The sequence below is a fragment of the Pelophylax lessonae genome (assembly GCF_965119305.1).
Source record: "Pelophylax lessonae genome assembly, chromosome: 2".
Classification (NCBI taxonomy): Eukaryota; Metazoa; Chordata; class Amphibia; order Anura; family Ranidae; genus Pelophylax; species Pelophylax lessonae.
Window position 1 is genome coordinate 255,823,831 of NC_138769.1, and position 26,311 is coordinate 255,850,141.

Below are 26,311 nucleotides of genomic sequence, written 5' to 3' on the forward strand. Positions count from 1 at the left end.
AATCTGGATAACACAAGTCTTACATGTTTTATATGTTCAGAGAGAGATCGAGAATAGATAAGTATATCGTCCAGATATACTACAACACAGACATCAAGTAAGTCTCTAAAGATGTCGTTTATGAACCTTTGGAAGGCTGCGGGAGCATTACACAACCCGAATGGCATCACAAGATATTCGAATAATCCGTATCTGGTTCTGAATGCTGTTTTCCACTCATCTCCGTCACGGATTCGGATTAGGTTGTATGCCCCTTTCAGGTCTAATTTAGAGAAGTAAGTAGCCCCACGCACTTGTTCAATGAGTTCAGGGATGAGCGGTAAAGGATAGCGATCCTTTATTGTAATCGTATTTAATTGCCTATAATCGATAATAGGCCTAAGACTTGAATCCTTATTGCGGACAAAAAAAAGTCCTGCAGCTGTGGAAGAAGTAGAGGGTCTGATGAACCCTTTTGTCAAATTCTCATCCAAGTATTCCTTGAGATGAGAAAGTTCATCCTGTGAAAGAGGATAAACATGACCGAAAGGCAATTTGCTGTTAGGGAGTAGATCGATAGTGCAATCATAATCCCTATGGGGAGGCAACATTTGGGCATTTTTTTCAAGGAATACTTCGGACAGATCCTGATAGCATAGTGGTGCAATCTCATCTGACACCACAGACAGGATCTTTCCATAAGATGGGAGGTTACACGTAATCTCACAATAGTGAGAAGGGAAAGACAAAGTCAGTTTTTTCCAATCTATGATTGGTTGATGTGTGTGTAACCAGGGGAGTCCCAAAATAATAGAAAAATGGGGTGAAGATAGTATATCAAAAGTGGTGGTCTCCATATGAGACTCGTTAGTAGTGACGAGGAGTGCTTGTGTCTGGTTGGTGATTGGACCAGAAGATAGTGGGATACCCTTAATGAAACTAACAGAAACAGGTTTAGGTTTTGAAATAATAGGTATTTTATTTAAGGTAACAAAACATGTATCAATATAGTTTCCACAAGATCCGGTGTCGATCATAGCCTTGGTGGTAATCCTAGTCTGATCCCACTGTAATGTTAAATGAACAAAGAGATAGGGGTTAGAAAAGGAAGTCGTTAATCCTCCTAGCAAAACATGTGAACACTCACCCTCTTTTTTGCAGACAAGGGGACAGACGCTTATCAAATGATCCGGGGATGCGCAGTACATGCAGAGGTTTCTGGATCTTCTTCTGGCTCGTTCAGTAGTTGATAAAGGTGGGCGTATGGTTCCTACCTCCATGGGAGTAGGGTCAACGGCCGAAATCCGAGAAGGACTAGACAATGGCATTCCCATTTTCTCAGCCCTTCTTTCAGGCAGTCGCCTGTCGATGTTGATACTGAGTTGTATTAAGGCATCCAAGGTGCCAGGTAAATCCGCACGGGCGAGCTCGTCTTTAACAGCTTCTGACAAGCCGAGTCTGAATTGAGTTCGCAGAGATGTATCATTCCACCCTGAATCAAGGGTCCATCTTTTGAACTCAGCTACAAAGTCTTCTACAGGTCTCCTTCCTTGTTTTAAAGCCCTCAATTGAATATCAGCAGTACTCTGCCTGTTGGGGTCATCATATAAACTAGCGAGTTCCGCTAGGAATAAAGAATAGGAGTTCATAAGCTGATCATTTTTCTCAAAGAGAGAGTCTGCCCAGGCCCGTGGGTCACCCGTTAAGTATCAGTAAATTTACAAAGACCTTCCTATTAGACTTTGTATGAAAAACTTACCTCTATGAGGACTGGAAACAACCTGTGGAATGATATTTTCCTCCTAACAATGTCAAAGAAACCTTTTCCCTTAAAAGGGAATTTATTGATAAGTGTGATCTCTGGTAACTGTATATGCTCCTGTCATCCACTTTAAAAAACATACCAGTGAACATTCTGATGATGTCTGATGATCTTCTCTTTGTTCCAATGACTATCAGTCGGGTTCTCTACTTTGGTCTTAGTTTAAGTCATCTGGTATAACTGGTCCTCTTATTGAGGTGAATCCATGTTAGCGTGGATCACCTCCCTTACTAGGCCTACTAGACCGCTTTGTCTCAAGGATAAACCCTCATGTCCTGGAGCTCTTGGAGCAATTGTCTTCTGCCCTGCGATCCAGCTTTGTTGGTCTCTTGCATCCATTTCAATTTGTGTCTTGAATGGGCTTAATGTCTGCTTTGATGCATAGGGCACTTTGGCTTCATACCTTGCATGCCGAGGGTACCCAAAACGAACAATTGATTTAGTCTCCTGTTAAGGTTAGACGTCCTTAATTCCACCATTGACACTGTTATTTCTGAGGCCTCTAGTGTTCAGATGCAACCCCATTACTCATTTAATACTTCAGTACCTCACAGATGGTCTTTCTACCTCCCACTCACACAGCGGATCCCAAAGCAAGAAATCCTTTGCCCATCTGCTGAGCCTTCTATATGAAAGGTACATTTCCACTTTTGCAAGTGGGAGTTTGTAACTGATTAGATTCCTGACATGTTCTCCTATTGGTTTGTGGATGCCCAGGCTTCTGCTTTTATCTCTACTTTTATTATTTGGATCAGGTTTTCCTATTTAACCAGCTCTACTGGTATTACTGTACCTCATGCAGTGCATGTTTGCAGAATTGTTCCCTACATTCATACATTATGTTGGTAGAAACCTAACCATGTGAGTGGCATGTCTTTCAGTACCACAATCCTCTCCACAACTGAGTCTTTTTCCATTATCTTGGGTTGCACTGCTTTTAAGTGGTATTCAACTCAAAATTAAACATTTATTACTTTGCAGCTTACCATTTCTTAGATGTGGTGGCTGCATTCTTTTTTTCTTTATATACTATTTTCCTCTGGTTTCATCTTATTGTTGTTCTGTTCTGTCTGTTTTTCAACAGAACAAGCTGTCCTGCAGATTTAGAGTCGGTTCAAACTATGGCAACGCGACTCTGCACTACTTTGGGACTTCGGCGCGACCTGCACTGACCTCATATAATGAATGTCTATGCAAGTCGCTCCGAGGTCGCCCCGAAGTAGTACAGGACCCTTTTTCTAAGTTGGAGCGACTTGTGTCGCTCCTATTAGAACGGGTCCTGTAGCAGTCAATGGACTGCGAGGGACTGCGACTTATCAGGCTGACAAGTCCCCTGACAAGTCGCAGTAGTGTGGACCGAGTCTTAGCAGTTAGAAGGTTGAAGCAAACCATTTAAACCTTCATCTCAAAAAGACTAAAACTGTTGCTGTATCTGCTCATAAAGTGTTAGCTGGAGTCTGGCTTCAATTTGTTCAGAGTATGTAAATCTGCTAATACATTTACATCACCTTTCCCCCGGATTGACAGTGCTGCTGTCCAAAGGTGTCTTTGTTTCTTCTTCATCCAGAGTGTATGCACCCCAATACAGGGGATGTGTTACTGACTGGCACCAGGTGAAAGTAAAATAGGAAAAAAACTAAAAAAGGAAACCAATGCAGCTACCACATCTAATACTGTGATTAGTAAGCTGCAATATATCACATATTTGGTTTTGGATTTAATACTGCTTTAATTGTCCTCTGCTGCTCTTCATCTACAGGCTGCCAGATTTTCACTCAGTCAATTACAGGAGGAGTGCACAGACAAAGATGTATCAGATATAAAGAAAATATAGCAGCATTTTAATTTGCTGTAAGGACTTTTTATATGAGTAATGATTACTTAGTCCATGATTCATTGCATGTAATCCATGGAAATCTGAGCATAAGTTTATTGATTTATTACAGGTGTTTATACAGCAATGACAATTTACCAAGTCCCTGCCCTCAAAGAGCTTACAATCTAAGGTCCTTGTCTCACATGCATGTATACATAGCTATTTTTCTTTTCTAGTTGACAGGCTAAAGACGTAGATGAACAGGCAGTAATTAATACTATTTCAGCAGCTTGCTTTCCCAAAGTGTTTTTAGTTTTTTATTTTTCCTTTTAAACAATTTTATTGAAACCAAAATAAACATGGTACAGCAAAATGTTAGTATAAAGGAAAAATACATACCGTATCAAAACAAGTCACAGTGGAAATACTATGGAAGAACATAACAATCATGTAATAAGTAACAATGCGAGTTGAAAGAAAGGGTGGTCCTGGTACCTTGCTGAACGTGCTCAGATATCGAGCAGAAGGTATAGGAGAGGTCCAGGACACAACCCTTGCCGGTAGACATGAGTAAAACCAGGGAAGGAAGTCTAGCCACAGTAAAAGAGCAAAACTAGCGCAGGAGTGCCAGAGGCAACTTGGAGGGAGGGGGGGGGGCAAGGAGGAAACCGGGGGAAACAGGAGGGGCCGAGGTAGAGAGGTGGCAGGAGTGGAATAGTTTTTTATTTTTAACAAGCATATTTGAATTTTCCTTCCTCTGACTGGGAAGTACAAGTTTGAATGTTGCCAGCTCCTCTTGAAATATGTTGTTCTGGGGTATACCTTTTTTCAGATGAGGGTGGTAGACAAGCAAATAGGTAACCAAATTCAAACTTTGTTAGGGCTTTGGTGTTGTGAAGAATTGCTGTTAGACAAGTGATGTAATGCCATTAATGTTTAATTAACAGGAAAACTATAAAGAAAGTGCAGTTAGGAAGATAAAAAATGATAAATGAAATCAAAATTTGGTATTACAAACCTTTGCTTTTAGACAAATGGAGAACGTTACACAGTTTCATCAAATACTTTGATTGTCTTGCTTCCTTCTTTCTCTGCAAGTAATCCCAGACTGGCACAATGATGCTAAGACCGGGGCTCTGTTGGATCCATATAATCTGTTTTAGCCACGCATTTGGGTTATGGAGTCATTATCATGCTACAGAATGAATTTGGGACAGTCCAGACACATGATGGTACTGCTTGAGGGTATATTCACACCATAGTGCAGCTGGACTGTGTTGGGCGGTTATTCCAGCGCAGTTTCACCACATGGACAAGGTAAAATGCGTTGTCTTCTATATGCTTGGTTCACACCATTGCATTGTTGTGGTGTGCAGCATGGTGCACTGAGAAAAATGACTGCATGCAGTACCTTTTCTCAGCACAGCACACTGCGAGGCAATCCACTGCCTTGCAGTTCTTGGTCGGCAATTGGACTTTACGAGATGTCTATGTAATATCTCCACAAAATTTGTGTAAAAAAAAAAAAGAAACAGTACAATACACCGAGCTGGGCGCTTCATCACTGCGCTGAGCTCAGTCGGATCGCACTGCATACTAGCCATGCAGTGACTGGTGTGAACCAGCTCTGATAGAAAAAAATCTGTCTGTACTACACACCACCACTAAATTTGACAAAATCATCAATTTTTTTTTGAAGGAAAACTTTCTTTAATTTGCAGGGATCTTCTATGGTTTTCTTTATTGCCTGGAGACAAATTGACTTTTGTTACAGCCAAACATTTTGAATTCTGACTCATAATTTCAGAGAACATGCTGCCCTTTTGTGCACCAAAGTCTTTGTTTCCTACAGGAATTTTCTTTTTGGTTGCAGCATTTAGATGAAAACCACTTATGATTGCTCTGGACTGTAGCTAGATGTACCCTAGTCTCTGTGGTTTCCATCTATTTTATACTGATAGTACTGCTAAACATCCTCCTAGTTTTGTATAAGTAAAACTGATGTATTTCTCATCTGCTGCACTCTTTTTGAGGACTGGTCCTAAATTTTACTATTTTACCTGAGGTTCTGCATAAAAGCTTGGGCAAAACATCTGGAAAAAACTGCTGCAAAAAATTAACTGAGAGGGTCTTTGCTGATGCAGGATGACTACCTTGTATCCTGTTGCTATGCTCGCATTTGCTGAGGTGTGCGTTTACAAGTTAAGGTGGTTGTAAACCTCAGACATAAAATATGATCAAAGTATATTCTTCTATAGTGTGTACTTGTCTCAATTAAGAGCGCTGAGTGTCATTTCTGTCAGCATAAAGTTTTCCTGACACCAAGAGAAAAATGGTAACATGGAAGAAACCTGCAGCAGATTGTCAGCCTCAGCTCTGTTCCTGTATGTTGTGTGGAGGAGGTGTGTCTTTTCCCTCCAATCAGGTCTCAGGCCTCTCCTCACTGAGCTCTGCAGAGTGTAATTTCAGCTCTCTGTCCCCTTTTTTCTGCACTCTCAGACAAGATTTGTATATTCAGCACTTTAAATGGATGTTGAGAAGAAAGGACTGCAGATAAACAGGTACAACTGATGTAGGATGATTTTTTTCATCTTTGTGTGTCATCTAAGGCCAGTAAATTTACGGGGTATATGTGAGGGTTTACAACCACTCACCTTAGGATGGCTGCCTTTGCCCGCTTTAAAACTAGCAGATTTAAAAAAAGGAAACTCTTTTGTAAAGGCATATGAAATGCATGCATTGAAGGGTTTAACTTTGTTCCCTACAGTTTTTTTTTCCCACAATGTCTCTTAGTAGTCCTAAATTATTACATTTTTGTCTCTTGTTAAAATGTAAATACTTGTATATTTTTTTAAGATTTATTACCAGCAATCTGTTTTTCAGCTTTTTGCCATTTCCATTTATTTTTTAAAGACTTTTGTTATAGTCCGTGTATTTCATTAATTAAATACTAGTGCCTTTGACCTTCAGGGAATTAAATGTTCTAATTTTCTACCTTATAGTTTTTTAAACTTCCCTGTTCAGCTATAAAGATTTTTGTTGTTTCCTAGAGATCCTTTTGCCAGAGGGAATGCACTTGCTACATTATTTGTTTAAAAATTTTTTAAACCTTTTCTATTTGGTTGCAGTGCCCCTAATAAATTATTTGAAAATGTGTGTTTTTTGAGAAACTAATTCATTTAGGTTCTGTTGTTTTTTTTTTTTTAGCTCTAATTGATTCAACACACTACTGCATATTACTCCCAATCAAATAATAGTTTAGCTGTACATAAATTATTTGATCAACATGGTAAATGATGATCATAGAAGGAAGGGGGGGGGGGGGGGTTGCAGTGGGATCTGATCGTGGACAGAAAATGCTAGCGGACAAGCATCTTTGGAGGATAAAGATGATGCTCATGGAAAGAGGAGAAGTGAGAAGGCAAGAACTGGGTGTTGCTGTAGAGAGAGAGGAATAGCAGCTGGCCATCTTTTGGGAGAGGATGCGGAGAAGGACCTGATCCTGGACAGGAGATTAAAGAGGGAGATCCTGAAGTGGACCAATGGATTAGGTTTCTGTTTTTTTTCTTCCTTCTGAGTAAAATTGAGCAAACAGTAGTAGGAATCCTGGAGTTGAAGCTACTTTTGACAGTCAGCAGAAAACAAAGAGGGGAAGGGAGGGAGACAGCATGACCACTATGGTGTTCCAACAAGATTTAATTACAAAGAAAAGTAAAAAATTAATATTCACAAAAGTTTAAAACAACCACACAGAGCTGTAGCCCATTGGGGTCAGCTGAGGAAGAGGAAGGTTCCTCAAAATGTGTCCTGTGACCCTGGACTCCAGGTGGACATCAGCCATTGACACCAGGAACAAGGAAGCTGTGGCACCACACAAGCTTGCTGGGCTGTCAGAACCATTTTCCTATTAGAAGAAAATCGAGTGAGAACCTTGTGGACTTTACTGGCACAAGAGAAGAACGGTGACAACAATTTAAATAAAAAATATATTTTATTACAAAAATATATATAAAAAACATTTATAAAACCATGAAAGTGCTAGATTTGGACAATGCAGGCCTATATGCCGAAGCTGCTTGCAATATCTATTTACAATATATTGCTAGAGGTCGACGCTTTTTGAAAACACTACTTCCTCAGGACCTCATTATCTTTGCAGCAAAAAGCATTGGCCTGTCTAGAAAGAAAAAAGCACCATAATCAACAGCATGTACATAATAAGTGACAACAACTATGGCAGAATACTGTATCCATCGATTCCTACTTATACGCATCTATCGGAGCCTAGTTACAGATGGCGGTGTGGCACCTGGCACAAAACAGTGATATACTGCAGAATATAGAGTAGCTGTCATACAATATGCTTCAAATAGTCACTATGGGAAGAGGCAAAGGTGGTTAAACAGCTTCTCAGTCTAGGGCCAATGTTAATGAGACTATCAGGTGAGGAATCACTTACTTATTTAATATTTCCTGGGGAAAAAAATACCACAAGAGAAAGTCTGGTATCGTGTAAAGATTCCCAGTGGGGTGGACCGACAACAGCATTCATCTAAAATTAGTGACAAAATACAGGACTATTTAACTGCTCAATGTAACATCAACTTGTGCAAAACATTAACAAGAACCTTAGGAAGATATTATACTGGCCCAGCAAAATAAACACTTACCGACAGCTATACACCGAATGTGTGCCAGATAGAACAACAAGACCTATCTATAGGGAGAGCTACCCAGCAGTAGTGGGCCATCTAAAAATAATAAAACTATATGTCAGTTCTAAGCCTCCTATAAAGAACACTCTATATAAAGCCATCAGCATCCACATTCCCTATATAACACTAAACAAGCAATATCCGACTCACCTGCAGGCTTGCAGCAACTGTTTCTCACCATCTGTTAACACCATATTCAGCTCATCCCCATTTAAAGCCAATATTGGCGCCAAAATAACGTATAAATCCTGCGTCCTCACTGGATACCAGTATTCTAATAAACACCTGTGCCTCCACGTCCCGTCCTCCGCCATCAGCTGAGCTCAGCCAAACAATGTGAGAGAAGGCGTATGCTTCTTCTTCTGCGCCCCCGCCCCCAGACAGAGACAGTAGCCACTCATCCATCAGTCCTCCTGCACAAGTGGCTACGAGCGGCCCGCGCAGGTGCAGGTCCACAACGATCACGCAAGCGCAAACCCGGAGCAACTGTGCATGCGCAAGCAGTGGCAGCACATAGGCTCAATATAGAGAACTTGGGCCGGGTGCTCCACAGCCCAGGGCGATCAGCATACTTAAGCACGGGCTCTATAGGTACAGGATCACAAAGATGGAGACATCCAAACAGGAAAGAAGGCTCTTATGTCTTCTACCACCTCAACACCACCTCCTTGATCAGGCATGGAGATACATAAATAATGCACTCCTGCCCCCCCCCTCCCCCCAGTTGTTAGCCATGCATAGGAGACTATTGCAATACAGAGCTCTCTAGTAGTGTCACAAAGTAATGTGGCCATCAACATCAGCACATCACCATACTAAGTAAGGCTCAAGGAGCGCACATTGTCTGAAGGGGCACAGCACTCCACCAAGTATGTCCCAATATGACCCTTGTTGTTCACAATATATACAATATTTCACAAAAGCGAGTACACCCCTCACATTTTTGTAAGTATTTTATTATATCTTTTCATATAATAACCCTGAAACTGAGCTGCAGCACGGTGGCCAAGACCATACAGTGGTTTAACAGGACAAGTTCCACTCAGAACAGGCCTCGCCATGGTCGACCAAAGAAGTTGAGTGCATGTGCTCAGCGTCATATCCAGATGTTGTCTTTGGGAAATAGACGTATGAGTGCTGCCAGCATTGCTCCAGAGGTTGAAGTGGTGGGGGGTCATCCTGTCATACGCCACACACTGCATAAAATTGGTCTGCATGGCTGTCGTCTCAGAAGGAAGACTCTTCTAAAGATGATGCACAAGAAAGCCTGCAAACAGTTTGCTGAAGACATGCAGACTAGGGAGATAGATTACTGGAACCATGTCCTGTGGCCTGATGAGACCAAGATAAACTTATTTGGTTCAGATGGTGTCAAGCGTGTGTGGCGGCAACCAGGTGAGGAGTACAAAGAAAAGTGCGTCTTGCCTACAGTCAAGCATGGTGGTGGGAGTGTCATGGTCTAAAGCTACATGAGTGGTGCCGGCACTGGGGAGCTACAGTTCATTGAGGGAACCATGAATGCCAACATGTACTGTGACATACTCAAGCAGAGCATGATCCCCTCCCTTCAGAAACTGGGCCACAGGGCAGTATTCCAACATGATAACGATCCAAACACACCTCCAAGACGACCACTGCCTTGTTAAAGAAGCTGAGGGTAAAAGTGATGGACTGGCCAAGTATGTCTCCAGACCTAAACCCTATTGAGCATCTGTGGGGCATCCTCAAATGGAAGGTAGAGGAGCGCAAGGTCTCTAACATCCACCAGCTCCGTGATGTCGTCATGGAGGAGTGGAAGAGGACTCCAGTGGCAACCTGTGAAGCTGTGGGGAACTCCATGCCCAAGAGGGTTAAGGCAGTGCTGAAAAATAATGGTGGCCACACAAAATATTGACACTTTGGGCCCAATTTGGACATTTACATTTAGGGGTGTACTCACTTTTGTTGCCAGCATGTCACGGTCTGGAGTCAGGCTCGGAGGCCAGTAGCTATAGCCGAGGAAGCTCACACGGAAACCAGCAGGATAGGAACACAGGTAGGTCACCTTTGGAGATGACGCAGGCTCACCTGAGATGCGGAATCTAAGTACTAAATGGTGTTTAGCAGAGCTCCCGATGGTAGAGATGGATTTTGCTGCGTGTTAGCACCAGGTCACGTTCCTCAGGATTGCCCAACCAGGAGATGAGCAAGCCAAGGTCCAGTAGCAGATATAGCAGATAGGGTAATAATAATAAAAAAGCTGCGCTATAGTGAAAGGACTTACTGAATACCAAGTCCTAATAAAGTCCCATAATCAAATCATAATTTGGGTGAGAAATTATGTGAAGTGTAGATTCACATAATGGAAGTCTATGCAAGTCGCTCAGAGGTTGCCTCGAAGTAGTACAGGACCCTTTTTCTAAGTGTCGCTCCTATTAGAACGGGTCCTGTTGCGGTCAATGGACTACGAGGGAGCGCGACTTGTAAGGCTGACAAGTCGCGGCAAAGTGACCTCTTAGTTTTATGTGCTTGTTTATCTAAGTGCCAGCTTCTGTAAACTTTCCTGATGTTCATAGTTTTTGTAGCCACCTTGGCCCAAACCTTAAGCTGGCTATACGCTAGTAGACTTCCAAATAAAGGCCATACAAATATTCGTACAAAAATTCTTTGTACATTCGAGTACTGAACAAATGTTAAAAAGCACTTCAAAATGTTGTTTGATTTTCACATTTAATTTTGGAATAAGTGCAATTTCACAAACATAAACCACATTCAGTGTTAGAAATTTGTTCGAGGAAAATTTTCCATCCTGCTCCTTTAAATTTTCTTATCAAAAACAAAAGTCAATTTGACCCCACTGATTAGAAAATCAAACAAACATTCTTATTAGGAAACATTTTGAGCAAAATTCTATTCCTCTATAGCCATCTAAATTGAACACTTGCCTAATGTTACCATATTGTAGTCACTGTTCCTGAATCTACTCATTATATACAGTGGGTATAGAAAATAATCACCCCCTTTAAAACAATCACATTTTGTTGATTTGCAGCCTGAAATGAAGACAGGCACCGTTTTTGTATCCAGCTGTATTTACTAGTGCAACTTGTAACATCCAAGTGAAACATAAAACACCAACATGTCAGAAAAAAATGAAAAGACAGAACACTGAGTTGGAAAAAGTATCCCCCCCCCCCCCTTATTTCAGGATTTTGTTGGAGCGCCTTTTGCTTTAATGTCTCTACTAACTTTGCACATCTAGACTTTGCAATATTTTCCCATTCTTCTTTGCAGAACTGCTCAAGTTCAGTTAAATATGATGATGACTGTTTGTGGACTGCAGTCTTCAAGTATTTCCACAGATTTTCAATGTGGTTTAAGTCTGGGCTCTGACTAGACCATGCAAGGACATCACCTTTTTTCTCCTTCAACCACTGTGTGGTCATTTTTGCTGTGTGCGTTGGGTCATTGTCATGTTTTCCTGAAGAATATGTCTGGCGGAATCCAATACAGCTCACTATCCAATATCACCATTGCTACTGTAAAGCATGGAGGTGGTAATATCCTGGTATGGGGGTGTTTCTCTGCAGCAGGGGCTAGAACACTTGTAAGGATAGAAGGAAAAATGGATGAGCCAAAATACCATAACATTCTTGAGGAAAATCTGCTGCCCTCTGCCAGAAAGTTGTCAATGGGAAGAAAGTTACCTTACAACATGACAATGACCCAAAGCACATGGCAAAAATGACCACACAATGGTTGAAGGAGAAAAAGGGTGATGTTATAAGTTGCACTAGTAAAGCAAATGGATAAAACATGAGCTGTGTGTGATTTAATTTCAGGCTGCAAAGCAACAAAATGTGATTATATTAAAGGGGGTGATTCTTTTCTATACCTACTGTGTGGTATCTGGTGTGTTAAAAATGGGCAAATCTAGCAGAACGTTTTCCTTATTGGTTTCAATAACACTCTTTACTGTCTGATAATTGTCTTTTCACTTTGGATAAAGCTCTATATCATTTTCTACGTAGAAGCATGTGCTCCCCAGTTAAAGTCTGGATAGTAAAACTTACTCAGTCACTTTCTGCCTTAGAAAGAGACAGGGCTAGGGTGTTTGGTATCATTCTGGCCCATTTAAGCTGAGTCCAGGCCAGCAAACAGCAGGTGGGACTTGACTTAATAAAGGAGTATTAAAGCGGTAGTAAACCACACTTTTTTTTTTTTTTTTTTAACCCTGCAAGACAATGGCATTATGTGCTAGTAATGCATTACATACTAGCAAATTATGAAATACCTACCTTAGAACAAATCCCTCCAGTGGCATGCTGTCACCTCTGACAGGGCTTCCATCTTCACCTGGTCTTCCTTCGGGGTTCGAGTGCTCCAGCTATCTGATTGGCCGAGCCGCGATGACACCACTCCCACACAGACTGCTGGAGTCACGGCCACGGCACAGAGCTCTGAAGGGATAGCATGGGTATGCGTCCCTTCAGAGTGCATGCGCCGGTGACATCAACGGCTGCATGCAGTGTGAATATCTCCTAAACAGTGCATGTTTAGAAGATATTCACTGTACCAACAGGTATGCCTTATTATAGGATACCTGAAGGTGAAAGTCAAAAAGAAGACTTTAGTATCACTTTAACCCTAAAACATTGTCAGTTGCTTCCAGTTGTCTGCTGTTTATACTTCTTATTACTATTATGTTCTGGTATTGTACATTTTTACACATGCACTCTTTCCACTTTGCTTTATATTTGTTTAGCTGTTCCCTTGTATAGCTTAGTACCAGTAGTGGTAGTGACCTGTGTTTATGTGCAATTCTCTGTACTATTTTGTATCTACTTTTTTGTACTGCTTTGCATATCCGATTTTTGTACAATATTTATGTGACATGATTTTGATATAAATATATTCATATTTAAAATTTTAAATTCTTTAAGGTACTGACTTTTTTATTTACAACTTAAAGTGGCTGTAAAATCACCATGCCCAATTACTAGAATTCCATCTGTTATATGAAGCTATGCTGCACAGTGTCTTTGTTTTTAAAAAGAATTATGCAGCGCAATACCTTATTTAACAGTGCCGGTGTGCAGTCACGTGACGTCCTGCCGCTGTCCTTCCCGATCTGAGAACTACATCGGTAAGGACTGAGATTCCCCTCTGATGTCAGCCGGTAGGAGAGGAGGAGAGCGGCGGGCAACCACGTGACCACATAGCAGCGCTCTGAAATAAGGTATTAAGCTGAATCATTTTAAAAAAAAAAACAAGACACTGTGCTAGGTAGCTTCATATAACAGAGAGGTTTCTAGTTATTAGGCACTGTTACTTTACACAGAATAGCAGCAGGAGGGGAGGGGCGGGGAGCAGATAGGCACTGACTCAAAAGCTGACAGGCAGGGAGGAGGGGGAGACTGCGGGCTGGCAGGGACATGTAAACTGACCACGGTATCATGAATCATGGTCAGCACATACAGGGGGACACAGAAACAGGCAGGATCAACCAGGTATTTTACAGCATAGAGAGGAACAAATGCCTCCGTACAAGCACTGTGCTGTATATCATTCTTTAAAGAGACAGGATCCTTATTTCTTTTTTTTATTTTTAGGGTTACAAACGCTTTAAGATTTCCCTTCACTTCTTGCTGTTTCTGAAACCTGTCAAAGAGAAAGTGACTGGAAATTCCCCCAGTTGGAAACCATTCTAACTAGGTCCAGAACCAAAATATTTTGTTGAGAGTGGGGCTTATTTGTGCTTTCCATTTTATTCAGCAGTAAGCACTGAATGTTCATTCCTCCATTCACAGTGTTAGATGAATTAAACTTCAGCACTTGTCTTAGGGGAACAATACAGACAGATTTAAAGTGACACTGTGCCCATCTTCTTGTCGAATTGTCAGAAAGCCTGACATAATGGCTGTCATAATAATGTTTTGCAAGATAACTAGCCTTTTCATTTATAAAGCCCCTGACAGAATAATAATGCATCCTGTGCATTTTACTTTTCTGTAAATTGCATATTTTGTGAAATTAGATCCACATACTTTCATGTTGTACTACAAAGTACAGCAGAAGGACAATATTGTCTGTACTGATCTACAATGACACCAAATGTAATTTGCCAAAAATGTGAAGTTATGTTGCTGAAGCTGGTGACGTAAGCTGATGAACAGAAATGGGTAAATATCAGAATACCTGCCCTACCAGCGTTTCCAGTTTAGCAGTCCTAAAAGTACTCAAAGGGCCCCTTGAATCCCCTACATATTTATTCAGGGAGCTAGTGTTTCATCCCTGAGTTTAGGGTTCCCAACTTTCACTCGCATACCCTTGGTCATGTGTGAGCAAGCTCCTGTAGTAATTTCGCGGGTACTATTGTTGCAGTGGAATTGTGCCAGCCTTTGACATCATTACTATAACAAGGAAGTACTATACTTCTTTATTAGTTGCTAGTTATTAGTTAAATTACATTCAAAATGACGGGAAATATCCTGCCATACAATCCTATTTGCCAATCAAAGTTTAATTTTTATTGTATTGGTCCATTTACTTGTTAACTTCAATATTCAGATTTTTTTGAAGTCAGTCAGTGTAGAACATTCTTTGACCCAAGGCACATTTAAATTGTATCTAGTCATCCCTGATGCTAAAAAGGAGTATCTTAATGGTGGGATTTGACTGGGGATGAATGCAAGGTAGACATCTCTTCCAAGAAGTATCCTGGAAGGATGGTTAGACAAGAGAGTCTACATTTGTGGCAAAAGTGACAAACTTTGAAGGAAAGATTGAACCACTTTTGCATAAATGTTTCCAGCAACCATTGGCCACCAATGCCTCTGGGCAATAATTTGCAGTTTTACCAGTTATTTACCATTCTTTATATATACCATTCATTGCGTGATGTTGGAAGGGGCGGTGCCACCAAGCGATGTAGCTGGGTGGCCCCGTTCCTTGCCTATAACGTTCAAAGCCGAAGATCGGGCATACGGCGGGTAGCCTCTTAAGATGCAGAGCGTTTTTTAATGTTTTTCCATTTTTCGGGTCCGGTGGGCGTTGTGATTGACGAAGGATTTATATCAAGGGACATTTTTTTTTTCTTTTAATAAAGGACTTGTCAAAAGCTGTTTCCTGTAGATTTTACTTTTTTCCACTTTTTTGGTGAATGAGTACAGGTACGATGTACCCAATACCCATTCACATGGGGGGGGGGGCTGGGATCTGGGGGCCCCCTTGTTAAAGGGGTCTTCCAGATTCCGATAAGCCCCCTACCCACAGACCCCCTCAACCACAGCCCAGGGTTGTCAGGAAGAGGCCCTTGTCCCCATCAACATTGGGCACCCCAAAGCACCCTCTCCATGTTGAGGGCAAACGGCCTGGTATTGTTCAAGAGGGGGGGGGAACTTGCTTGTCCTTCTCCTTTCCTGGCCTGTTAGGCTGCATGCTCAGGTAAGGGTCTAGTATGGCTTTTTTGGGGGGGGGGGCACACTTTTTTTTTAAATTTTGGCGTGGAGTTCCCCTTAAAATTTATACCAGACCCAAAGGGCCTGGTATGGATTTTAGGGGGGGACCCCAACCTGTTTTTTTTTTATTCTGTCATAGGGTTCCCCTTAACCACCTAAATAGAGGCCACTTTCACCCCTTTTCTGCCCAGACCAGGTTTCAGCTTTCAGTGCTCATTGGCGTCTATAGGAAATCTTGGTCAGCTTGACATGGCACTGCTCACAAACCATAAGTGACAGGGACACCAAACTTGGGGAGCACCAAGAGGGGTCTCAGGACTACAACATATTCATACATAAAAGTGGGGTATGCCTGTACACTACACTGACTGTGCTAAACTGTCTGAATTCACTTTCCACTAACTACCTGCCTAATCTCCATTGTCACACACTATACACAGCTGCCGTGTAGGTAGCAGCCTTATATAGTGTGGGGCACCCTGCCTTTGGCCAATCATGGTTCTCACAGTACATGCTGCTATGTGTGCTGATGTGCTGTGATTGGCCAAAGCATACAGGTCAGGGGCATGCTTTGGCCAATCATCAGCAATCAATGCACTGCAACAGCGCAGTGCATTATGGAGTGCTCATCGGCGATCGAACTTCCTGCCGAGTGCCCCATTTGTTCGTGTTTAGCGAACACACGAACAGCTAAAGTTCAAGTCAAACTTACGTTCGACTCGAGCCCATCCCTACTGGAGAATGCTTATTGTGCTCAATGTAATATAGTAGTAAATGTTGAGGGTTTAATACTACTTTAACTGTATTTCTGAAGGTTAGGTTAGGCTGGAAGATTATTTTTTTTCCATAACTGTATACTAATTACTAAAGAAGCCGTGATTTATTGCATAGACCACATCACTGATTTTGTGTTTTTCCTTTGGCACTTCTTAATGAAAAAACAAATGACTGATATAACTGTTATAAATGATATCACTTCTGTGTTGGAATAAAATTCCACTTGTTCTTACAAAATCACAAAGTGGAATCTGTGAAATTATTTCTTCAATAACATATTTGTTTATGTCTGTCTTTCAGCCAGTACCTATTGATGACAACTTCTGTGGTTTGGATATTAACCAACCCTTGGGTGGATTAAACTTGGTTGAGGGTGTTACATTATATACAGAAAGCAGAGACAGGATGACCTCTCTGACCTCCTACATCTACAACAATTACAGTGTGGTGTTTGTGGGGACCAAAAGTGGCAAAATTAAAAAGGTATGCATTTGTTTTTTAACTAAAGTCAAAGATATTGTCTAAGAATTTTTTTATTAGAAATCCACACAGAAAATTTACCTGTGTGACGTTTTATTGTATGAATATGATTTTAGGTATAGGAATGCTTACAAAGTTTAATCTTGATATTTGGTTAGGGATAACCATTTTTTTTGTGTGCAGATATACATTGTAAACACAGTCTACATACCTATATACACTGTTAAAAAAAGAACTAAAGGAACACTTTTTATTTGGAGTATAGCAGTAGGTCTGTTAAACTCCTGGGATATTAATCTGGTCAGTTAAGTAGCAGAGGGGGTTGTAAATCAGTTTTTAGCTGCTTTGGTGTTCATGAAATTAGCAACAGGTGCACTAGATGGGCAACAATGAGACAACCCCCAAAAACAGGAATGGTTTTACTGGTGGAGGCCAATGATATTTTTTACCCCTACTCATCTTTTCTAACTGTTTTTTACTAGTTTTGCATTTGGCTAGGGTCAGTGTCACTGCTGGTAGCATGAGGCGATACCTGGACCCTATAGAGGTTACACAGGAAGTCCAACTCCTCCAGGATGTCACATCAATACGTGCCATTGTCAGAAGGTTTGCTGTGTCTCCCAGCACAGTCTCAAGAGCAAAGGAGGAGATTCCAGGAGACAGGCAATTACTCTAGCAGAGCTGGACAGGGCTGCAGGAGGTCCTTAACCCATCAGCAGGATGGTTATGTGCTTTTTTGTGCAAGGAGGAACAGGATGAGCTCTGCCTGCCCTACAAAATGACCTCCGGCAGGCCACTGTTGTTAATGTCTCTGACCAAACAATCAGAAACAGACTTTGTGAGGGGCCTAAGGGCCCAAAGTCCTCTAGTGAGCTCTGTGCTCACTGCCTGACACTGTGGAGCTTGATTGGTATTTGCCATTAAAATCCAGAATTGGCAGGTCCACCACTGGCGCCCTGTGCTTTTCACAGATAAGAGCACAACTAGACCCTGTTCCATCAAGGCCTTTTGCACATTATACACAGTTTTATTACACATTTCAAGAAGTAAATATTTATAATTTTTCATAATCATTTATAATGTTATACTCCAACGTGTAATGCCATTTATTTCATAGTATGTTCAAATTCAAAATCATATCTCTAGACAAATGCCCTTGGTGGTCTGTAGAAGTTCTTTCTTTGTAGTCACTACCAATTTGCTATAGTGCCGGAAAAGCTGCTACATACATTGTGTTTGATACGTTTGTTATGAGCCACATATGTTGTTTCTCGTATTCGCTGAAACATTTTCTGCATATGTAATGGATAGTGCCTAATTGTAAATTTGACATACTAGCAATGTAAAATCTTTCTCTAAAATGCACCTATGTAGAACCTATGTTTAATTGTATTAGTCTACAGTAAGGCATGACATAACAAAAGCACAATATCTCCAGAGATTTATGATACATGCTCATCTAAGCTGATTTTACTTGCTTATACTTTTGATTAAACATGTGGCCACATATAATTAGCACCCAGTAGTCCTATACATGGTAATTTTCAATTCTTGGATGGATGGAGCTGGGGGACACACTTAGTTTTAATATTCTGTATAGGTTAGAGGAATGAAGACTGATTCCACTGTGAAAACTGCTGAGTTAGAAAAAGAAGCTGGGAGGAGTGCCGTTTTGCTTTCTTCTACTCCTTTCAGCAATGCTAAGCGAACCCTTCAGCTTGGAACACTCACAGAAGGGTGTGGATGATGCAGCAGAGGGGCCAAGGATAAGTAGGGATGGCAAGGCTGGGCTGCCTTCTAGTGTGTGTGTGTGTGTGTGTGTGTGCCTGATTTGGCACTGCATTCTTCTATTCACAAACTGAAAGAGAGAAGGGGCAGGCTGGAAGAGGCAGACCAGCTGGTTTCTACCATACAAGCACTGTCAGCATGTCACTAATTTCTGATTATGAAATAAGTGAATGATGACCATAGCAAGGTCAGACCCAAACATTGTTTCACAATCTGCTCTTACAACTGAGAAATGTTGCCAACTCCAAGTACATTATTAGAAGATCTATGGTCGTTGTCAGTACTTTGTTCATGTTCTGTTAATGCATTGCATTGCATGTTTCTCTTCTTTAAGAGTTTAGATATTGTGGATATTGCAGATAGTAAAATTAATAGCTAATCTACAAAATAGTTCTGTTGGGCATGGCATTATTTGTGCCAGAAATATATGCAATATTTCACTGCAGTGCACCATATTTTCCACTATTCCACTGTTAAGCAGGGTACACACTAGTAGAAAATCCGCCGAAAATTCCCGCCCGATATGAAATCGTCCGATTTTCGCCTAGTGTGTACACAACTTTCAGCAGCCGATGCCGACATTTTCAACGAAAAAGAACGGAGGGACAAACACCAAATTTTTTTTCGTCCGTTCCCAGACGACCGATTTTCGTTTAATGTGTATGCAGTACGTCCGTGAAAAATCGGATACGAAAGACCGCACATGATCTGAAGTTGCTGACAAGCCGGAAGTCTAGGAACAAATGTGCCAAAAAAAATAAAAATCGGACGAGAAATTTCGTGAACATTTATGCATTGTCGACTAAAAACGGTAATGAACGCTGAGAAGACAGAGAAAAATCTGAGGATATTTCGTCCGATTTTCGTTAAGTGTGTACGGCCCTTTACTCAGTCGCTGCCCTCTTCCCCGCTTTGCTAATTTGTATAGCTACAGTAACAGCTGCCGGTTAATTTGTTGGTTTGGGTATTTGTTTCCTGCCCTCAGATCAACAAAGGTCTACACAGCGATGTCCAAACACTGAAGGAAAGGAAGGTAAATACATAACACGTGTTGGTAGCGGTGAAATTCCTTCTGCTCTTGACCTTTCCCTAATTTAATTAAGATAACCTATCAGTTATTTTTTGAGGCAAATAGGACTCGTGCACACTACAGCTAATAACGCCTGACTTTTCTGACTCTTAATACCCATCCTTGTACGCCTATGTCTTAGTACATACATAGGCATTTACAGGCAGGAGTGTTTAGTAGCAGAAATATACCATTTTCTCCTCTAAGAAAAAAAGGTGTCCAAATGAGCACACTGTTCATGAAGCCTAAAAATGGTGATCAAAATGCATTAAAAGAACTCCTCTGGGCCTTATCATGCAGATTACCAACTACTGCAGGTCTCTTGCCAGAGGCAGATTACCTGCAGTACAGCCTAGGCAAATGTCCTGTGGGTTTAGAAGGGCATAAACACAGAGAAACCTAACTGAATTACTGGTTGCTGAGCCTATTTACTGCTCCATTGTTAGCAGCCAAAGCAGTGTGTAACAGAGCCACAAATTAGGGAGTTCTGACAATGGGGGACTCAAACTAATTGTATAGCAGCATGATGGAGGAAAGCAACAGAACTGAATGTAAGTTAAAAAAAAAAGTAGGGGTCCCTGGTCATGCAATCTGTCATAAGATCCATTATCTTCCAATCACTGAGCACTCTCTGTTCAGTGGGGCTTAACCAACTACAGTAAACCCCCCTCCATTGCGGGGGTTACATTCTGGACCCAGCCGCGAAAAGTGAAAATCAGCCAAATAGAAAAACCTTATTAAAATGCATTGTAGGCATGTTTTTTTTACTGTCACTGTACGTGTAAAAGCATTTTAAGGTCTTTAAACACACTTTTAAAACAATAGAAACTAATTTAAACACATAAAAGATACTGAGAGACATAGCAAGAGCTATGGAAAACACAAAAAACGCAATATACCGGGACCACAAAAACTGAACCGCGATGGAGCGGGGGTTTCCTGTGCATACTTCAGCCTGATTTTTTTTCAATAGGGTAGGCTGAAGTGTGGGTAGCATAGCAGTGCATAACAGAAAGTGGCTATTTGTATTTGCTTTCTCTTATAAATGAACCCCTAAATGTAATACATAGCTTGCACTGAGCACAGACCTGCTTGCCACCTTCAGTCCCTCATGGTTTGAATATTCTCATTTGTCAGATAAGGCTCCCGTAACTGGTCGGTACTGCAGAGAAGACAGGAAAGACTAATGGGGAAAAAGATGATGACATTGCTCCATGGTCACTGCTGGCAGAACTGCTTGAGAACATTCCAAGAGGAATGGGGAGGGTGTAGGCAAGCCACAATTGTAGAGTTACTGCTGTCACTGATTTATGAGGGTGGAATAGATACTGGAATTAGTAGCGTTTAGAAGGATTATTAACCCTTGGTATTTAAGTTGTGGAGACTACTGTGAAGATATTACATTTATGAAAATTGATTTTGAATTACCAAAAGCAGGTCATATTTTAACATTAGCTCTAACATTCCAGAGGCTTCATGAAATTTGTTTTGTATGACATGGTTTATGTTTACATTTAATAAAAATGTAATTTTTTTGCTTTAAAATTGCTGTTTTAAAACTGATAGTTGGAATTTTGAAAGCTAAGGAAATTGTTGCAGACGCAGTCCCATAAGTTAGTGCTTCTTATAATCAGTTTTTAACCTTTCAAGACTGACTTGTGAGTAAAGTAAGATTTTTGTGTTAGGAACTATAGATCCATTGGAATATTTATCTCAGGCCCTGGTGCTACTTGGTTTATACCTTAGAATAGAATTTTAAATTTTAGAGGATCGCTGTTTTCCTGTAAGGTGTTAGTTAGACTGGTAAACTGAGGACTAAATTACCATAGGCTGGTCTATGATTTTTTTTCATTGTTGTTTTTTTTGTTTTTTAATGGTGAGTTATTGCATTTGGGAAGTCTGCCTGTGGTCAAAGTCTTGGTAACTTATATGTAATGTGAAAGAAAGTCTTTGTTTTAGAATTTGTAATGTAATATTCAATTTTAAAACTCTCTTGCTAAAAGAAAAAAGAAAAAAAAATTGCCCCTAGCAAAACTTTATACACTGCTGATCAACACAGTATTGTAGTGATACAGCTGCCTGAAGAATTTTCTGCTTTTGAAACTCTTTTGGGTGCATCAGTAGCCTGGTCTCCCACTGAGCTCAGCAGTTTGATCCACCAGCCCATACATCACTTCTTTGTTTTGTAGTAATGCAAGGGGCTAGTGGTAGGAACCATGGGGTGCACTATGGGACCTGGAATCCAACACTACTAAAAGCGTGCAGATTCCAAACATGGCATTGGATAGGTACGCTGAGTTTACTAAATGTCAGTGTATATAGAAGTAGAAAAATAGATAAAATACATCAGTAAAAAGAGATCTTTTTAATATCAATAGTGATGTTAGCCAATGAATGGCAAATTGATTTGTTACCCATATTCCATCAGTTGGACAGCTTGTACTAAAGGCTTTTTTGTAAGTGTTATTCCATGCTAGTTAATGAACAATTAAAGGAAACCTCTGGGAAATTTAACTAGAAAGCACAGCAGGAAGTAATTTTTTATGTCTTAGTTGCTGTAGTAGAATTCTATATGGCTGTTAGTTGCAAGTGATAGTTATAGCTATTGTTGTAGTCCCTGGAAGTTCAAAAAATGATGGGTAAGATGGTTAAATATACCAAAATTAGCGAAGTGAGCCCCTATTGTAAATAACATTTTCTAGAAATTTTGTACTTCCCACAATTGCTGCTGATGGGCTTGTTTTACCGTATGCCTGTCGTTCAATTGCAACAACAAAAACAAGATACTTTTTCCTCTGGTCTGTTCACAACCGTGTCATAATTGACATAGAAATAGGGAACAAATGTTATGGCGTTTAAATCTACTGTGGATATAACCAAGCTGTATTTTATTAATCAAAGATACATTTATTAATATATGTATGCATTAAAGTGCCCATATCCCTGGCTAAATATGTAATCAGTCGCAATATGTTTCCTGGTTTAATTGCACTTGTAAAATTTATACAAGACTGCACACTCGCATAAGGCCCGGCTATTCACGGAAACCTTACAGGATAACTACATGTCGCAGTTGGTGGATTCCCCTACTAGAGAGAATGCTATCCTGGATCTATTGATCACTAATGACCCAGACATAATCTCGGAGGTAGGAGTCCAGGACAACCTGGGCTCTAGCGATCACAGGATGATCACATTTAGTATAAATAACAATATAAAAAGGCAAGTGGGGAACATAAGAACCCTAAACTTCAGAAGGGCAGACTTTCCAAAATTGTACTCATTGATGGAAAGGGTAAACTGGGACCAAACCCTGGGATCACTGACCACAGAGGAAAAATGGGAATGCTTTAGAACAATATTAAGCAAAGGCATCTTGCAGTGCATTCCTATGGGGAATAAATTTAGAAGAGACAAAGCCAAACCTGGCTGGCTAAACCGTAGCGTTAAAAAACTTATTAGGGGAAAAAAATTGGCCTTCAAGAAATATAAATCAGAGGGCACAGTATCGGCCTTCCAGCAATACAAGGAGGAAAATAAGAAGTGTAAACACGAAATCAAGATGGCTAAAATCAACTTTGAGAGACAAATAGCGGAGGATAGTAAAAAAAACCCAAAGAAATTCTTTAAATATATCAACAGCAAAAAAACTAGGGCAGTGCATATTGCACACATAATTAACGATGATGGGAGGATGGTTACAGAGGACACTGAAAAAGCAACCGTGCTGAATTCTTTTTTCTCGTCAGTTTTTACGCAGGAAAAGGAAGGGTACACTGACCATGACTGTATGGTTAGTAGTAATACACAGGACTTGCCACTATGGCTAACAGAGGGGGAAATCAGGGAAAGACTGGATAAACTTAACACAAACAAATCACCAGGCCCGGATGGCGTACATCCGAGAGTGCTCAAGGAACTCAGTATGGTTATATCTAGACCACTGTTCCTGATCTTTGCTGACAGTATTAGGACAGGAGATGTACCAGGGGATTGGAGGAAGGCTAACGTGATTCCGATATTCAAAAAGGGCCAGAGACATATCCCGGGAAATTATAGGCCTGTCAGTCTGACATCAATAATATGTAAACTTTTGGAGGGGATGATAAGGGACTATATCGTAGAGTATGCTAAAGACAACAACATCATCAGTAGTAACCAGCACGGGTTTACAAATGGGCGTTCTTGTCAAACCAATCTCTTAGCATTCTACGAGGAAGTGAGCTGTGAGCTAGATAGGGGGAGACCAGTGGATGTGGTGTACTTGGATTTCGCTAAGGCGTTTGATACAGTTCCCCACAAGCGCTTAATTTATAAAATAAGGTCTGCAGGTATCGACAGCAGGGTTTGCTCTTGGATACGGAATTGGCTAAAAGGCCGTGTCCAAAGGGTAGTAATAAACAGCGCATACTCAGACTGGTCTGAGGTAGTAAGCGGGGTGCCCCAGGGCTCAGTCCTGGGACCAACCTTGTTCAATTTATTCATAAACAGCATTGAGGAAGGGATCAGTAGTTCGTTATCAGTTTTTGCAGATGACACAAAATTGGCCAGGGCGATAACTGCACAGCATGAAGCAGATATCCTACAGAATGACCTGGACAAAATTACGGAGTGGGCAACGACATGGCAAATGAGGTTTAATGTGGAGAAGTGTAAGGTTTTGCACTTGGGGACCAAAAACATAAAAGCACAATACACGTTAGGAGGGGAACCCTTGGGGGAATCAAAAATGGAGAAAGATTTGGGAGTCTTAGTTGATGATAGATTAGGCAACAGCATGCAATGCCAAGCGGCAGCTTCCAAAGCCAACAGAATATTAGCATGCATAAAGAAAGGGATGTATTCCAGAGATAAGACTATAATCCTTCCACTTTATAAAACTCTGGTCCGACCGCATCTGGAGTATTCTGTCCAGTTCTGGTCGCCAGTCCTCAGGAGGGATGTGTTGGAGCTGGAGAAAGTCCAGAGAAGGGCAACTAAACTGATTAGGGGGTTGGAGGACCTTACCTATGAAGAGCGGCTGCAATCGCTCGATTTATTTTCCCTGGAGAAAAGACGTCTGAGAGGGGACATGATAGCAATTTATAAATATCTTAATGGGGATCTCAGCTTAGAAGAAAAGCTGTTCATTCGAAGGAATTGCATGAGGACTCGAGGACATACAATGCGATTAGAGGAGAAGCGTTTTAACCTCAGGCAACGTGGGGGGTTCTTTACTGTTAGGGCTACAAGATTGTGGAATTGTCTACCACAAGAGGTGGTTTCTGCGGGTAGTATGGTGACTTTCAAAAGACTCTTAGACTTACATCTCAAGGATCAGGAGATTGAGGGCTATGTTAGATGATTACAGTCACACACACCTACACAGGTTGAACTGGATGGACTATTGTCTTTATTCAACCTCGCCTACTATGTAACTATGTAACTATGTAACAAGAGACTGCCTTTTTAAACTGCCGTACTCTTACAGAATTATTTAGACTGCCATAGTTACATAGTTATAGTTATTCAGGTTGAAAAAAAAACACAAGTCCATCTAGTTCAACTAATAAAAAAAGAAATATGTATACTACTGTTCAAAAGTTTGGGGTCACCCAGACAACTTCATGTTTTCCATGAAAACTCACCCTTTTGTTCATCAAATGAGTTGCAAAATGAATAGAAAATATAGTCTAGACATTTACAAGGTTAGAAATAATGATTTTTATTTGAAATAATAGTTTTGTCCTTCACACTTTGCTTTCATCAAATAATTCCCCATTTGCAGCAATTACAGCCTTGCAGACCTTTGGCATTCTAGCTGTCAATTTGTTGAGGTAATCTGAAGACATTTCACCCCATGCTTCCTGAAGAACCTCCCACAAGTTGGATTGGCTTGATGGGCAGTTTTTACGTACCATACGGTCAAGCTGCTCCCACAGCAGCTCAATAGGGTTGAAATCTGGTGACTGCGCTGGCCACTCCATTACAGACAGAATACCAGCTGACTGCTTCTTCCCTAAATAGTCCTTGTATAGTTTGGAGGTGTGCTTTGGGGTCATAGTCCTGTTGTAGGAGGAAATTGGCTCCAACCAAGCACTGTCCACAGATTATGGCATGGCATTGCAAAATAGAATGATAGCCTTCCTTATTCAAAATCCTTTTTACCTTGTACAAATCCCCCACTTTACCAGCACCAAAGCAGCCCCAGACCATCACATTACCTCCACCATGCTTGACAGATGGCGTCAGGCACTCCTCCAGCATCTGTCCACTTGTTCTGCGTCTCACAAATGTTCTTCTGTGTGATCTATTCCAAACACATCAAACTTAGATTTGTCTATCCATACCACTTTTTTCCAATCTTCCTCTGCCTAATGTCTTTGTTCTTTTGCCCATCTTAATCTTTTCCTTTTATTGGCCAGTCTCCGATACGGCATTTTCTTT

At 40.9% G+C, this 26,311-nt stretch overlaps 1 protein-coding gene across 1 annotated transcript in view; it reads left to right on the plus strand.

Moving 5' to 3' along the window:
* Positions 1–26,311, plus strand: part of PLXNA2 (plexin A2) — a 539,737-nt gene that overhangs the window by 104,168 nt on the left and 409,258 nt on the right. The window contains exon 3 of the mRNA XM_082245705.1: positions 16,849–17,031. Coding sequence (XP_082101831.1) covers positions 16,849–17,031 — 183 coding nt within the window. The remainder of the gene's footprint in view (positions 1–16,848; positions 17,032–26,311) is intronic.